Below are 17,207 nucleotides of genomic sequence, written 5' to 3'. Positions count from 1 at the left end.
TTATCAGTATATGATAATTTTTTTTCTTTTGTCAGTTCTTTATTTTTCGCTAATTATAAATAAAAAATAAAATAAACTGTCATAATATTTGTGCATAATTTTTTTAAAATTAAGTCCTTGCGGTCCTAAATACACCGTTTTCAATGCAATAGATATTTTATACCTAATTAAACGGTTGGGTGTCAATAATAATTGGAGTTACAACAGTAAAAACGTGTTTGGAATTAATTTCTTTAACATTAGAGAACATTCATGTGTCTATGAATGGGAGAAAATAATTATGTTTCTTTAAATATAGTCCTAATTAAGAAAGCACACAAATGATGTATTCAAAGTTATGTAAGCTGAGTTTTTATTTCTTCTTGGTTGCAAATATGACTCATCAGACCTTGACTCCGCAGAGCACCACCCATATGTGTTCTGCGGGTGTATTTTTGTTACGACACACTGTCACATCAACCGGAAAAATTTCCTCTCTTTACTTTTTTATTTGAGGAAGAGCTTTGGTTTTAAACATATTATTTAACAGGACAACAATTTTTTAAATTTCTTCACCTTTCTTAGATCGTATAAATGTGCAAAATATAAAATAGCGAAAACAAAATGAAATTTTGTATGAATAAAAACGATACTTTATCTAACCATAAATCTTAAATGCTATTCTGCAAGACGCAGTGGCTTAAGGCAGTGTTTCCCAAACTTATGACTTTTGTGTACCCTTTCTAAATTTTTCGTAACGTTCCGTACCCCTAATAAAAAAAGGAATGCATTTTTTACTATAAAAAATTGCTCAAAAACTGAAAATCACAACTGGCTGTAGACACCACTAATTATTAACTGTTATCTCTGCAAAAAATAGCTAATAGAAATTACGTAATCGTAAATTTTCATGTTTTTAAATAAATTTTTTTGAAATTTTCATTTGTTGCAAAATATTTCGCATTAGAACGCGTACCCCCGCTAAACTGTTCCCGTACCCCTGGGGGTACGCGTACCACACTTTGGGAAACACTGGCTTAAGGGATAGAGTGTTGACCTCGCAACGAGGGGAACCAGGTTCGAATTGTGCATCCGACTCGCACAGACCACGGTGCTGATGTTAAAATATCTTTAGAAGCAGACTGATCATGGATTAGAATCTCCTATCCGTGGGGCTAACCGACTAACCATTTCGTGGCTTTTCTCTCCATGTAACGTAAATGGGGATCAGTTCCAACAGAAAGTATTCTACGAAGGCTAGTTTGTCCCAAGGGGTTGATTTGTTTTCTGGGTCGGGTTCAAACTTACAAGGTTATACGGTGTTGAACATTTATAGTCCTAAACTCAAAGTTGTGTTGACTGTTCAAGGCAAGTCATAAAATAAAATAGTATTCTGTTTATTTTTAGAGATAGAAAGATACAGCCATAAAAAAGAAGCTCTTTTACAAACTAGCAACGACTTAAATATCTTTAACTCGAATGATAATGTTTCATAAACCGGAGCGAAATTTTTTTTTTTCATTATTATTATTGTTATTTCTTTTATTTATTTATTTTCATTTTGTAAGGAATTTAAAACTATCATCAATGGACTAATTAAAAAGATATTATTTTTTAAGATCAAAGTTAAATTTTTTTCCTCGAAATTTCGCATTTTTTTTTTATTTTTTATTTTAAACGAGGAAAATTTGTTTGTCCGTAATTTTTTAATTTGTCTACGACTTAATTTCATTAACAGAATGAATTTTCTTACTTTCTTTTTTAATTTTTTAAAAAATAATAGCCATTTTTTTCGCCGCTAATTCCACGTTCTCTTCAGTTGCGGGTTATATGGGCTCAGGGCGCAAAATTTTCGAGTTTACGATGTATTCAGTATATAACTGTATATGTAACGATGTATTCAGCAATATATAGCAGTATGAGCATTGACGTTGAAAGTCGATAAATATAAAAACGAAAATTAATAATATTGAGCCTAGGTGGTCAAGGAATAGAGCGTCGCCCTCCAATGAGGTGAACCGGGTTCGAATCCCAGCGATGGCTGGTCGATACGAATCCCGCATCCGGCTCTCACTGACCACAGTGTTGACGTGAAATGTCTTCAGTGGTGGATCATGGGTCAGAGTCCCCTTGCCGTCAGACTAACCATGGAAGGATTTCGTGGTTTTAATCTCAATGTAACGCAAACTCGGATTAGTTCCATCAAAAAGTCCTCCGCGAAGGCAAACTTCTCCCAATACCCTTGTCTTCTGGATTGGGTTCAAAATTACAAGGCTACGGATTTGAACATTAGTAGTCGTAAAACCTAAATTAGGTCGGCTGTTCAACGACGGTTATAAAATTAATAATATTATAGGCAAATTTCTCCCAATACTTGATCCAGGAGTTCCCCTTGTCTCCTGGATTGTTCTCAAAATTACATTACAAAGCTGCAGAGTTGATAATTAGTAGTTGTAAACTCATAACTGGGTCAACTGTTCAACGACGATAATAAAATAATATTAGATATAAGGGGGGAGGGAGGGAGACACGACGGGTCATGATTTGGCTCAGCAAGCGATTTTGGCCACTCGCAATTGACTTAAATTCAGAAAACATACAAACGAAATTGTCATGTGCATCGATGAAGAAAGAATATCCGATTAAATAATGAAACTTGATTGAATACATGACGTTAAACTATATAGAAAAGTTAATTTTCCTTTTAAACTTTCACGTATGCATTTGAATCTTCAACGTGAAATCACAATTTTAATTAAATTATACCATCAAGAAAGAAGAAATAAATCTTAAAAATAACCTAATTTTTAGACAGTCACACACATTAATCAGCAGAAACTATTTTAATTATAATAAAAGGAGAAAAGAATTTCAAAAGTAATTTTAATAAAATTAGGAATCCTTTGAGCAATCGAAAAACTAATACATCTAAAAAGCACCAGACTAGGCAAATATAATAGGTAATTCGTTCTTTAATTTGAGATGATCAAACACTTCAGCGAAAATAATCGAACAAAAGTATTCCTCAGAAACTAATGATCATTAATCAAAGTACATGGATAATGAGAAAAAATTACTCATAAAATAGATCGATGGTTTTCTCATTTAATCATAAGCATCTCGTTGAATTAATTCTTTGACTGAAAACCAGACACCGCATTTATTACTAATAAATGACTACTTTTAAGGAAATAACACCATCACCCTTGGAATTACTCACGATTGAAAATGCGTGAACTTAAAATCAAAAGATAGTCACGCTTTGCAAAGATTGTCAGCTGAACTGACAAAATCTTGAGTTGGCTTCCAAGCTGTGACGTATAATCCGCGAGCCGTGTTAGCTATTAATACCATCAGGGAGTTATGTTTTGATAACTTCTGTTACTCTTAAAGTCATTTTATTTATTTATTCATTTTTGTTCAATAATAATGTACAAATTAGAAGAGCCAGACAAGGGGTACGCTTGGGTTGTGGCCTTAGCGGCTTGTATTGTGAATATGATTCTGTCAGGAATCACAAGAATGATTGGAATCTTATATGTAGCTATCATAGACGAATATGAAGTAACCAGACGGGAAGCATCTGTGCCATTCACCGTAAGGAATGCAATTAGGTATCTTTCAGGTAAACTCTAAACTTTTCTTTTATATTAATTTTACTGAGTGTTGTAAAACATTACAATAGAAAAATCGGTATGAAACATAATTCATTTTTAAAACATCTCTCTGTATTTGAAAAAACATTACGAGCAATGAATAGGTGTGCTTTAGGGCAGTGGTTCCCAATTTATTTCGGCTGTGGAACCCTAAAGGAAAAACTTAATGGATGAAGCAGGTAAGTGACATTTTCAAGGATATTTATTAATCAGTGAAAATAACATAAAGTGGTCCCATCAATATGGTAGGCCTGAAAATTTAAATTTTAAGTGAGTAACCAGTGGCCGGTAGATACTCATAACTTTTCCTTTTTCCACTTTTTCTTCTAACCTAATGAGTCGATGATCGATTTGGATAGGCCCTTTTTATTTAATAGCCACTTTTTACAAACTTCTATTTTGCTTGCATTAAATTCTATTTTAACAAAAATCAGATTAGATATAATCTACAGCTATAAAAAGTTAATTTAAAAAAAAAAGGAATAATGTTAATGTGTGAGAAAATTTAATCAAACTTAATGACTTTAAAAGAACTTTATTTAAAAATATTTGAGGAGGCAAAATAAATTTAATTTACTTTAAATTACAACTTTGAAGTGTGTGAATTGTTAAAGAACTCTCCTTCCACGTGTATCTGAACGAACAAAATTTTAAAAGGAAACATTGAACAATTTAGCGAAAATTAAATTGAATGGAAACTAACCCTTATTTGCATTACATGGAGAGGAAAACCTCCCACGGTTAACCTGACGGCAAGGCGACTCTGACCCATGATCCGTCTACCACTGAGGATATTTTATGTCAACACTGCGATCGGTGTGAGCCGGGGGCGGAATTCGTATCGACCAGCCATCTCTGGGATTCGAACCTGGCTCCAACTCATTGGAAGCTCCATCCTCTGAGCCACCATGGCTCTTGAAAGTACATATTGTAAAGAATAAAATGTTTTAATCGTTTTTTTTTTAATTTTTTAAAATCAAAAATAGTCTTAAACTTAAGAGTTACGTCAGAAAAAAACTTCCACTGATCAGGAGCTCTTTGTTCTTAGTGTTCACATGGTTGAAAATGAAAAAATAAAATGAATTATAGTGTTAGGAGAAAAGTTCTAAACGTTAGATATCATGGAAAAACTCTTAAAGAATCATAATTCTTCGTTTTTGAATTTATTTATTTTATTTTGAATTGAAATAGTGTAATAACTTTGAGTTGAAATAAGTGTAAATGATATAAGTGTAATTAAAGGTTCCATTTATTTGATTATTATTTTATAGTTTTAATTCTTGGAACTCCTGTTCATGGTACACCTGTTCAAAACTGTTGCCTTATAGGGGAATTCTCATAAAGAATAATTGGTACGCCTTTGAAGAAGATTTTTTTAAAGAATACTTAGAAATGTTTTATACGCCTAGAATATATATATATATATATATATATATATATATATATATATATATATATATATATATATATATATATATATATATATATTTAAATAGTAATTACTTCCGACAGAAATAGTATTTAATGTTTTATAATCTGTTCAAAGCATTATGCATTTAATAGTAATAATATTTTTCTTTTTTTCTTAAATCGATTGCTATGCACATAGGTAAATTTTTCATCAAATTTAGCTGTTTTCTTACTCGAGAAAGATCTTTACGGCCCTATTTCGCATTCAGTCCGATTTTATCAATTTGCCGTTGTGAACCTATGTTGGACTGTGTCAGAGATAAAACAGCATTACCAATTTGTAAAGTGGAATTACTTTTCTAGCAATTTATTTCTGTTTAAGTTAAACTTTAATATTTTCGTTTAGAAAATAATTGAGCCAGGAGAGAAAATCCTTTTTAAAAATCGTACTTCAAAAGATTTCCAAAGGTACTCAGTCACATAAATATGTTTAGAGAAATTGTATTGCAAACATTGAACCCTTAGTGAATGTAAACAGCCACATTCACGAAGTTATAAATATTATAAAAAAAATCATATGCCGCCAGACTGACAGTACTGGATTTAATTCGATTTGATGCCAAAAATTAGAAATTGGTATCTATTTTTCTTCTTAAAGATGCTGAAAATTTTAACTATTAGGATTCAGTATAGATTTAAAATTTCATACCCCGTGGCAGCTAGTAGATACGAATTCTACTCTCGATTCGCACTGACCACAGTGTTGACGTTTAAATCAGCGGTAGACGGATCAAGGGTTTATTTCCTCTTGTCGTCGTGGCTAGCCATGTGAGAATTTCGTATCTTTTTTGTATTAATGTTATCTTACCCCCTTTTTTACTTTTATCTTCTGACATGACCTAGATTTTATATTTTATTTTATAACCGTCGTTAAACAGCTGACACAATTAAAGGCTTACGACTACCAATGTTCAACTCCGTAGCTTGCAATTTTGAATCCGATCCAGAAGACAAGAGAACTCTTGGATCAAGTATTGGGAAAATTTTGCCTTCGTGGAGAACTTTTTTATGGACCTAACCCGCATTTGCGTTACATGGAGAGGAAAACCTCCCACGGTTAGCCTAACGGCAATGGGACTCTAACCCGTGAGTCGTCCACTACTGAGGATATTTTACCGCTGGGATTCGAACCCGGTTCACCTCATTGGGAGGCGAGCACTCTATCCCCTTTAGCCACCACTGCTCTGATGTGACCTACAGGGCTTATTTACTAGACGACCTGATTAAGACCAGGAGCCAGCTGATACATCCGGACTTATTGGACCGATCGTGGCAAGCAGAGCTGCCAACTGCACTGGATTCGACCATATATTTTAAAAAACGGCAGAGAGCTTCAAACTAAAATTTGCAGATTTACGGTTAATTTAACCAAGTTTTTAAAAAGTTTCAACAAGGCTGAACTGTAACAAAGTGGCGTTTCGCATAAGCTTTTGAATTATTTAGAAGTAGTGTTAAGTAAAAACTCTATAAATCGAATTTACTAAACCAAGAATGATACATTAAAAGACTGCCTCTCGAAAATATTTATACCTTGTCCGGAGCAAATAGGCATCGGACATCGGAGCAGTTGGACTGTGAAGCAACCTGAACTGAACTTTATTAAATATCTGGGCAATAGAGATCGCTTTTCCCATTCATCTTTATGTTGAATCTTTTGGTGTTACGATGAGGTGGTGGAATGCAAATGAAGTAAAGGAATATTCATGTGGATAGATGATCTTTGAATTCCGACTATGTTGTTATATGGATGAATGTAAAACAGCCATAGTCATAGTCATGTTATTGCTCAAGGCTTTTAGGCTTCGAAAAGGCCTTTTACCTTTTTAATCTTGATTTGTGAAGTCGTTAATTAATTTTCATCATGAGTTTAGAAAACAGAAAGAAAAATAAAAGGAAAACTAAGGGAAATACAATCATGATACAGAAAAAGTAAAAATAATTTTGACCTATTTGCAGCATTTGCGACGCCATTGGTTGAATCGCAGCACCCATAAGAAATCAGAGTAATGAACAGTTAGAGCAAAGACTGCAGCGCCAATCGCTAGCATTGTTATTAATTAATTTTATAAATTAAATTATAAGTACCAATAAAAGATTAAAAATAGTGAGGAATTAATTGAATTTATCTGATAAAACAGCATCGTTTGTGAAAAAGTGGGCTAGTGATCTGATTTCGGAAGCTTCAATTAGCATTCCTGCTTTAAAAATCTTTTTGTAGTTTGCAGTTAAGCATTTTGTAAAATAACCAAAAAAAAAAAAAAAAAGGTAAGACACAACTAATTTTAATAATTTATTTTAAATAAGTGGTGAGTAAAGAATAACACTGTTCTGAAGTAAAAATAAAAAGAAGTTATTTTTAGTACGTTGACAAGGAAGTGTATATTTTTTGTCACGATATCGCAAAGAAAATTATGCATTACCTCTACAAGAATATAAGAAATGGTGACTCAATTTTAATACAGTGGTACAATGCGCTAAGAAAAAAAAACTGAATTTTGATGAAATGCGCATATAAATTAGAATGTTTATTCTATTAAACAATATCAAAAATTTTATCTAATAAGATAATAATAATAAATGAATGAAAAAACAGGAAGGGCCGCCATTGTGTATATAAACCTGAATAAATTCTAACTGGATATCAAGCACGCAGAAATACTAGAGGTAATAAAAAACGAAATAGGAGGTTTCACGATTCTGTAACTCCTTCCGTTTTATTTGAAATGCTTTTAAAAAGCTGATAAACATAAGTAACTGTAGTGTGAGAAAAAAAAGTTATTTCGTAATCCGCTTCATTGAAATAAATTTACTTACAACCCATCCAGTCGCGCAATAAATGATGCCACACAATAGTGTGGATTTAAAAGTAACTCGTAAAGGATAAACAATTTTTTATAAATTTGCTGATAAAACCTTACTAGCCGTAATTTTGATCATGTCTTACAGCGCTGTCAACTACCACGCTTTTCGTAAAATATTTTATAGAGTGGTAGGCAATTCGGATGTATAATTTTTTTAAAAAAAAAACTTTTTTTGAGTTGGTTTTGTCCACATTTGCCATATGTAATTTAATCTATTGTTACTTATAAAAAAAGTAAAATCAAAATGGAACTACACAATTTCAGTCCAAAAATACATATTGTGTAAACATTTTCAAAAGCCTTCATAATAATTCATTTTAAAACATAATAAGAATATAAATTACTAATTATACGATTCAAGCGAAATTTTTTTTCTCGAATGTTTAAAATGGTAGCAAACATTACACTTTGGCATTTGAAATAATAAAGATGATTTACTACGATTCGGCCACTAGTATGCATAAACAATTAACACAAATACATAAGATAAGACAATTGGGTGAAGTTTTTTAAGTGGAGGCAAAATTGAAGAAACTTTGCCAATCATAGTTTTTACTTCACTAGCACTTTACATGGATGGGAGTTATGCGGGGCTGTCAACTTTCTTCGTATTTTGTAAAACTTTATTCTAGTGGTAACTATGTTTATTTTTTAATGTATTACTTTTTATGCTTTTAAACTTATATTCCACTACATATAAGTGATTTAAAAGTTCATATGCAACGCCATTTTGTTCCCTTTAATGGTGAGATTTTTAACGCTTTCCATTCGAGAGGTGACTGACTGTCAGTCACCAAAAATTTGGTTTTGAAATGCCTACCACTCTATAAAATATTTTGCAAAAAGCCTAGTAGTTAGCAGGTCTGATGATTATGTAATGGATGCCTAGTATGATATTTGCAAATTAGTTTTTCATTGCTTCTTGATAATTTTATATGAAAGTATAAGAGTCATTAATTTTATTTCTGTTTTCACTGGATGTATTGTCATTCTCTAATTCATGCTATCTGTTCTTCATCCTGACAAGGGCTCATAAACCTGAATATGTAGGCGCAACAAACACTGAAGATATTAATAATATAGTAAGGGCTCCATGAACATCGAAGTTTTAAAAAATAAATCCGAAGATTGAAACAACTATTAATTAGTACTTTTATTAAATTATTACTAAGTCATGTTCCCAACATTAGAGTGTAATGGGTTAAATTAGTAATCGACAAATTATACCCAAAACCTTACTCGAGTGCACTTAATCCAAATATTATTTGCAAAAAATATCACATAGTTTGCAGTCCATTGGAGAATGTTGATTTTCATAACCATGACTTGCGCATTTTGCTACAATAAAATCTGATCATTGTTTGAAAGATTTTTTGCGCTAGCAGAGAACAAAAACTATTTTGTGGTTTGATATGAGCAGATTCCCAAATAAATTTTAATTACGTAATTATTATAGGAGATTATTATTATTTTTTTAAAAATATTTTTCATTTTTCTAGGTCCAATTGTGGGAGTGTTGGGACAAATATTTGGAATTCGAACTGTTACTTTCGTGGGTGGTGTTGTTGCTGCTGCTGGATCAATATTAAGTTGCTTTGCTCCAACTGTTCCATGGATTACAGTCTTTTGGGGTTTGATACATGGTGAGGAAAATAAGGTCATTTCTTTAATAAATAAGAATTAACCCTTTCCAGAAATATTATAGCATGGTTGTTACCACCGGAAAAATTTTAAAAAGTGGAAAAGGTTAACAGGTTTGTTACTATATAGACAAAATTGAAAGTAATAACTAAATTTTCCCATAGCTAATAAGAAATATTCAAATAAATAAGATGTTGAATTTTTTTTAGGTATAGGATTTTCCTTAGGAAACACATTATTTCAAGTTGTTGTAAACCAGTACTTTGAAAAGTATCGGGCCACAGCTTCTGGTATTGTTTTATCTGGTGCTTGTATTGGAAGTTTTGTCTATCCAATTATGATGGAGAGTATATTGGATTATTATGGAATATTTGGCTGTTTTCTTCTTCTTGGTGGAATTTTCCTCAATGTCCTGCCGCCATCTTTGATCTTGAAATCACCTATGTGGATTGAACACCCAGCCCTGTACAAAAAGAGGAAACGTAAGCGAGTATGTTGTTTTCTTAATGTGATAAATTATATCATACATAATTTTTAAAAATATATAGCTACCTTTTGTTTGAATGAGAAGTGTATCATAACTTTTAGAAATTGAACATCTTACGAGAATGAATATAAGAAATATCAAAAAGTAAAAAGTGGCGGGAAATTCGAGTTATAAGACTAAGTGTAGTGAATTATTTTATGTCATATCGAATTACGTTGATAAATTGAAAGATTTTGCTATTCTATAAATTGTAGCTAAGAAAATTATTACATCTACAGAAAATCTATTTTGATGTTACACACTCACTTTATTTCACAAAAATACATTGAAATTGCTGATAGAAAGAATAATGTTTATTTACAAATTTTCATGAATACTGACAATGTATTGATCCAAATAAATATTGGGAAATAAGATAAGCTTATCTTAAAATGTAGGAGCATTTTATTGTTACACCTCTGAGATTATTCGAAATAAATTTCTTAGCCTGATTTGATATGTTTTATATGAACTACAGATAAGATAAATCTTGAGAGAAATGTCAGTGATAACATTCAGATATGATTTTAAAAATGACAGTTTCAATTGAACATGATTAACTATGTAAATGTTTGCATTTTAATAGCGTAGTTTGAGAGAAATGTGAAAGAATTTGTCTGAATTTCATTAGGGTAAAGCTGATATTGAAAACTGATTTCAAAAAGCTTTGATTATGATCTTTGCAAAATAAGTTAACAGATTTGCTAAGTAAAATTTTCAAAAACACATGCAGTTAATAGAGAAGCTCACGTCACTGAGTTAGTACAGAAGAGTTCCATACTTTTGTCAAGTCTCTGTAGTTATATACAATCTAGTAAAACTAGTTGCATAACAAACTTACAGAGATCATTGCTAACAAAGACTTTTCTTATTGACGTTTTGCAGTGCGAAAATTATGGACTATTCGAATATTATGTCAGCATTTGGAAAAAACAATGGGGGATGCAGAGGTGGGATGATCGGAGAGCGATTTTCCACTCAAGCAGTTTTTAACACATTTCTTGAATTAAATAAAAACTTTATTCTTGATTTTTTTTTAAGATCAGGTAACAAACTTTTAAAGAAATAGAAGCTTGCATTATATTGTGACCAAGAGCCAAGATTGAAATTTTCAAAAAAACCGAGGGAGTCGTTAAAGGCTGCTGGATTGTAAATTAGTACCCGGACAAATTCCGTGATTAAATAAATGCTTATGAAAAAAGTAGTGCAGAATTGTTAACGTAACATTGGAACGATATCTGTTCTTGAAATTTTAATACTTATGTTGAATTCATTTTTATATTAGCACGTTCACGCCGGGTGTTGCGCCTGAAAGCGTGACAGAAAAGAGAAAATACTGGTAGAAGAACTATTTCAATATTAGATAATATTCGGGAGGAGTTGATCTATTCTCAACAATAACAATTCAGTGTAAGGAAATTTATCACGGCGAAGAAGCAATTCGATATAAAAATTGCATCCGTTAAAAACAATTGGTAGTTATGGATTTTTATTATTCCCGGGAAAAAACTAAAAAATGAAATTTATTTGTTACTAGTTTTTACTCCGGTGAGCCACCCGATGAGACAATCTAGCGTGACCCACCGGTGGGTCACCCCGGCGTGAACGTGTTAAGTTATTCGGAAATTATTCTATTGCAAATATTTCCAATTTTAAAAAGAAGTAAGAAATTTTAATGACCTTAAAATCTCTATTATTAAATTTGTTTGAAAATCACTTCGTTTCTTTATACATTCATTTGTAAGTTGCTACTTTCAGTTTATTATTTACCTAATAAAAAATTTAATTTACTAAGAAAAATAATATTAGCAAGTTTTTAGTTCCAACAAAAGCTCTTCCCTTTGACAGAGCCGTAGATAGACTTAGCGAGGTCTTCGACAAAAGTATGGCTGGGCTCCAAAGAAAATGAATATCATAGGATCCCCTTAGATTATCGTTAATTTATAGAAATCGATTGCCTATTTTTTTTTTCTAAATTTCTTTTTAAGAATGAACAATTTCAGATTTTTTTTTCTATTATAATAATTTTTCATTTCATTGCTCATTTGAATTGTCGCTAAATGATATAAACTTCAATAATTCGTCATTCGCCTTTAGAAGAGTTCCACTTTATCAATCATGTGAAAATGTTTAAATCTAATTTTTTTCCATTTTGATTTCTATCAATAGAATTGTGGAGAACACTGCCTTGAAAAGACCTGTCTTGGTCCAGGGTTACTGCATATATTTATATAAATAAAAAATAAAACTAAGCTTTCTAATTTTCAATATCAGAAATAGTTTTTTTTAAATGAAAAATTATATCTTTAAAATTATTGTTTAAAAATTCTTTATTATTCTTCCACTGACGTGGAACCTTCAAGCGTTATAGAAATGCTTGACCTTGGACAAATACACCACCCAAATAATTTATTTCATTCATTTTTAAACAGTAAGTTTTCTAGCGTGAGTCACTTACGTTGAATATTATAAAACTCTTAATTTTCAGATATCCCACTTAAAATAACGGCCAAATGAATGTAAAAAATTATATGCTGGTTTTATTTCAAAATACAAAAAATATATCGCTTAGAGTTATATCGTATCGCAACTAATTTTTTTCTCTTATTTTTCATTTAAGTTTTCTGTACAAAATCACTGATATCAGGGATCAACAGTAGTAAGAGCCCTGATTTCATAGGCATTTATTTCATAGACATATTTACTCATAAAATGTAGAATGCATAATGATGTTTGAAAAATTTCTTTAAATAAATAAGTAGCTTTTTAAAATGTTGCAAAATAATTACAAGAAAAATTATTCTTAATACCCCTTGGAAAAGTTGTAGCGCTTGTTCAATTTAAGTATCCATTTCTCATAGAATATAATGTGCCCTTGAAGAAATAAAAAAAAAAAAAAACTTTCGCTAATGTTCTTTTCACACACTTAAAGTATCATCTTTCATGTACGGATGTTTGTTTTAAAGACCGTTGTATATCCTTTAGATATTTGCTTTGAAGAAACATCGTATTTGAAATTAGGGCATAGCCCAACTCATTAAGCATGCCTAGAAATTCCAAGGTCGTGACTTTCATAACTATATAAGCTAATGTCACTAAATGACATTAGTAATTGTATCATCTTATACAATAACCTTCATTTGCATTTCTTTCTTTCGTTTTATTGATATACGTGAGCAGTTATGTTCCAAGAATATACGGTGAGAAAAAAATAATTTGACGTAATCTGTTATTAGTCTATTCAAGAGCTTGAAAAAAAATCCCAATTCATATCTTCTTCCTCTGTTTTAGCTACAAATTGTGTCCTTGAGAGAGAAAAAATTGTCTACGGCATTATGGCACTGGTCTAGTCTTTGAATTTATGCGAACTTTAATGAGAAAATGTATAAGAAAGGATTTTGCGGAAGAAGAATGTAATTATAAATATATATTAACTTTAATAAAATATTAATATTGCATTCAATATTAATATTATTTGTAATTATAAAATATATTAATAATCAACATAATTATAAATTATTAATATTATTATATAGTAAAATAGTATTAATATAACAAAAATATTTATCTTTTACAACAATTCTCTTGTCAGTGTTTTAAAAAATTAGTCAATTAGAATTTTTTTTCTTGTGATATAATAATATAATTTATACACTTACTCTTGAAACAAATAAATAAATAAAGGAATAAAATAAGTCCAAAAAATACACCAAAAGCAAAAGTAGGTGATTTGGTTACTAATAAAGTTAAAAATCTCGTATTGCATAGAATATTTAGGCCAGGGTTGACGAACTTTTTTCGATTAGTATGCTTTTTAAACCACGGTTCACAGGGTTTCCAACTTTCTACACTCTTTCAGAAAAGCTTCGTCTAGGGGTATAGCTAAGTTCATTATTTCATTATGATTCTTTATTTAACAAACTTAATTCAAAATTGTTTTCTACACCACTACACGCAAATGATTCAAATGTGCATATGAAATGCCTGTTTGTTCCTGTACTCTCGTGGTAAGGCCTATAAGAGTTTGGCGGCAAAGTTAGCAAATATCTTGTAAACATTACTTTTTAATTGCCTTCCACACTATAAAATATTTTTCAGAAAATATTGCAGTTGGCAGCCCTGGGTTTATTATTTGATAATATAAAAAGACACGCAATAGGACAGCTAAACAATTCATCTCCTGGGGCCTCTCTGGATAAGAGGTCTCGTCAATCTACCAAACGTTCTGTAGATAGGAAGTAACGGGTTCGAATCCCGGCATAACTCTGTTTTCAACTGATGCCTGATCTTCAACTGATGCCTGATCTTCAACTAGACATGGACTTAAAAGCCGCCTCTGTTCTGAGATCACAAGCTTGCGTATGGATGTGTAACAATATATCTCCACCTGTTGCGGATTCTGAGATTTTGCAGTTTGAGTTAGCTTGTAAGCGGATATTAAGTTCTGATAAGAGATTTATATTATGTTCTGATTAGATAAGTTATGTATGCATGTTCTATTTGTTTTGAATTGTCTGCTTTAGTTCTCTACCACTGGAAAAAAAATAATTTTCCATAACCGCAAATGCGTTAGAAGATGTATAAATTATTATACTAATTGCATTTTAAAATTTGCATTTGTTTGATTTGAGATCAAAATATGGATATTTGCGTTATTATTATATAATGGCGAATTCTAATGTCTGGTTTTTTCAAGAATGAAAAAAAAATTTTTAAAAAAGAGTTTCCTTGAGTTAATTTAGATGCACGTACAAAGATAAAAAATCAATTTTCAAAATTAAATTTTACAGAATCGCCTAATTCGATGTTTTAGATCAGGGGTTTCCAACTTACATGAGGTCGGGGGCCACAATTAAAAACACAAATCAAATGGCGGGCCTCAACTTTATAAAAATTTTATGTAGGACTCTTTTATGTTTGAAGGAACATTAAATATTACTATCAGATTTTTACCAAGTTGTGCAAAATAAAGGTATTGAATTACAAATTAAAATAAGAAGTAGATTTTTAAAAATATTTAAATGCATATTAAAAAATTCGGACTATAATAACTTTAGTGTGCACCCATGTATTAAACAATTAATGTGCAACAGATATCTAATTGTTAAGATATAAAACTTTAGAAAGGTTGGTATTAAAACTTACACAGTAATACACAAAACGTTCAATGACAAGATTGAGGTTTGTCTGCTGCAAACACCGGAAAATAGATTCCAAAAAGTTAATCAAGAATTTCAAAAAGTTAAAATTTGTAAAGTAAAAAGTTGTCAAAGAATTTCAAAAAGTTAAATCGGAGAATTTTTTCGAGAAAATTTCTGATACACACATGCTAAATTATATTCACAAAATACGAAAACAATGAAATGAAAAAGAGCAACATACACGATTATTTTTGTATTTGAATAATTTTTATTTTTGTATTTGCACCGTTGGTATGATAAATTTCACAGAAACGAAGAAATTAGGTTTTTATTAACGAGAAAAGTATTTCAAATCCATATAGATTTTTTACGAAAATTGTCCGCAAAAAAATAACAACCAATATATTTTAGTTCACGGGCCACAAAAAAAGGCTTCCCTGGCCGGCAGTTGGAAACCACTGTTTTAGATCATCACAATATTCATAGTGGTAACGAAACTAACCAGTAATAATTTTTTTTTAATTTCAAAATGTAGCCAGAACTAAAAACTAACAAAATTATAAAATGAACAAGTTTATCGTGTTTTTTTTCTATCTTTGAATTATGAGGTGTTCTAATTTCCGAAAATTTGCAGAAAAATATAAATCACTAGAAGCAAAAACATCTTATTACAACCTTCCTTTCAAGATAAATACACTATTTATGATTATCGCTACTTATTACTAACTAATTAATTTTGCTACCTAAATAAACAATTGAGGAAAATACTCCAGGCCGAAGAGAGCCAGCTTATTCGGCCAAGAAACTGGCCGAATAAGCTGGCAAGGCTGATATTAAATTTATAACCTGCGTATTTGAAATGTTTAAAAAAGTTTCTTAATCTGAAAAATTCACTATTTCGACTTTTCGCTTCCAATAAAAGATAAAAAAAAAGGATTCATAAAGTTAATGCAACTTCCTACTTAATGTATTTAATTGTACTTTAATTAAGAAAGAATAATAAAGTGATGTAACATTAGAAGTAGCGGCTTAAGTTGTTTTGGTACACTATCTAACGATGTCATTAGAGCTAACAATTCCAAATTTTCTTACAATATAACGTTTTCATCATCATAGTATTACGTTTTCATCATTATAATTTGTACCACAATATGTGTTGTTATAAACGCGCTGTTTTAACACGTTCACGCCGGGGTGACCCACCGGTGGGTCACGCTAGTTTGTCTCATCTTGGCAGCGCACCGGAGTAAAAACTGGTAACAATAAATTTCATTTTTTAGTTTTTTTCCGGGAATAATAAAAATCCATAACTACCAATTGTTTTTAACGGATGCAATTTTTATATTGAATTGCTTCTTCGCCGTATCCAATGTCATTAGTCTCAGTCGCCCTAGGGCATATCACAGATCAGAGGTCTAGTGCCCGCTTGCGCGGGCAGGTACCTTGCCAAATTACATGATCTAGCTAGCCGTGATAAATATCCATATGGCTAAACAATTCTCCCTTAATGATGACTATGATATCGGCACACATAATATTGTCAATACCACTGTCTCGGACTTCCTTGTCTCGAATTCCCAAGTCACCCCTATTGAACCCACCAATAATTATGAAGTACAAAATATTATCAAGAAACTAAAATCAAAGAAGGCACCAGGTGATGACAATATTAAGAATAAAATGGTTAAACTTTTACCAAATACTTACATCTCCACCTTAACAGACATTTACAATGCCTGTCTGCACTTAAATTATTTTCCCACAAACTGGAAGAATGCTTCCATTATTCTGATTCCCAAAGCAAACAAAAACCTAACCTTACCCGAGAGCTTTAGACCAATCAGCCTACTGTGTATTTTTGGTAAAATTCTAGAACGTATACTGTATAACAGAATAAAGCCTTTTCTAGGCTGTCTGCCTAATGAGCAGTACG

General features: G+C 31.2%; 1 protein-coding gene across 2 annotated transcripts in view; it reads left to right on the top strand.

Moving 5' to 3' along the window:
• The first annotated feature begins 3,260 nt into the window (after positions 1–3,260).
• Positions 3,261–17,207, top strand: part of LOC107446295 (putative monocarboxylate transporter 5) — a 30,741-nt gene continuing 16,794 nt past the window's right edge. Inside the window, exons 1-3 of one of the 2 annotated variants that reach the window (XM_016060904.4) lie at positions 3,261–3,604; positions 9,466–9,609; positions 9,817–10,089. In XM_016060904.4, the coding sequence (XP_015916390.3) occupies positions 3,409–3,604; positions 9,466–9,609; positions 9,817–10,089 (613 nt within the window). In that variant the 5' untranslated portion in view covers positions 3,261–3,408. The remainder of the gene's footprint in view (positions 3,605–9,465; positions 9,610–9,816; positions 10,090–17,207) is intronic. The other variant, XM_087163632.1, reaches the window with a different exon arrangement.

The sequence above is a fragment of the Parasteatoda tepidariorum genome, chromosome 5 (genome assembly GCF_982258835.1).
Source record: "Parasteatoda tepidariorum strain Cologne lab strain chromosome 5, Ptep-v5.0, whole genome shotgun sequence".
NCBI classification, from domain to species: Eukaryota; Metazoa; Arthropoda; class Arachnida; order Araneae; family Theridiidae; genus Parasteatoda; species Parasteatoda tepidariorum.
This window is presented reverse-complemented; position numbering and strand designations above follow the sequence as displayed.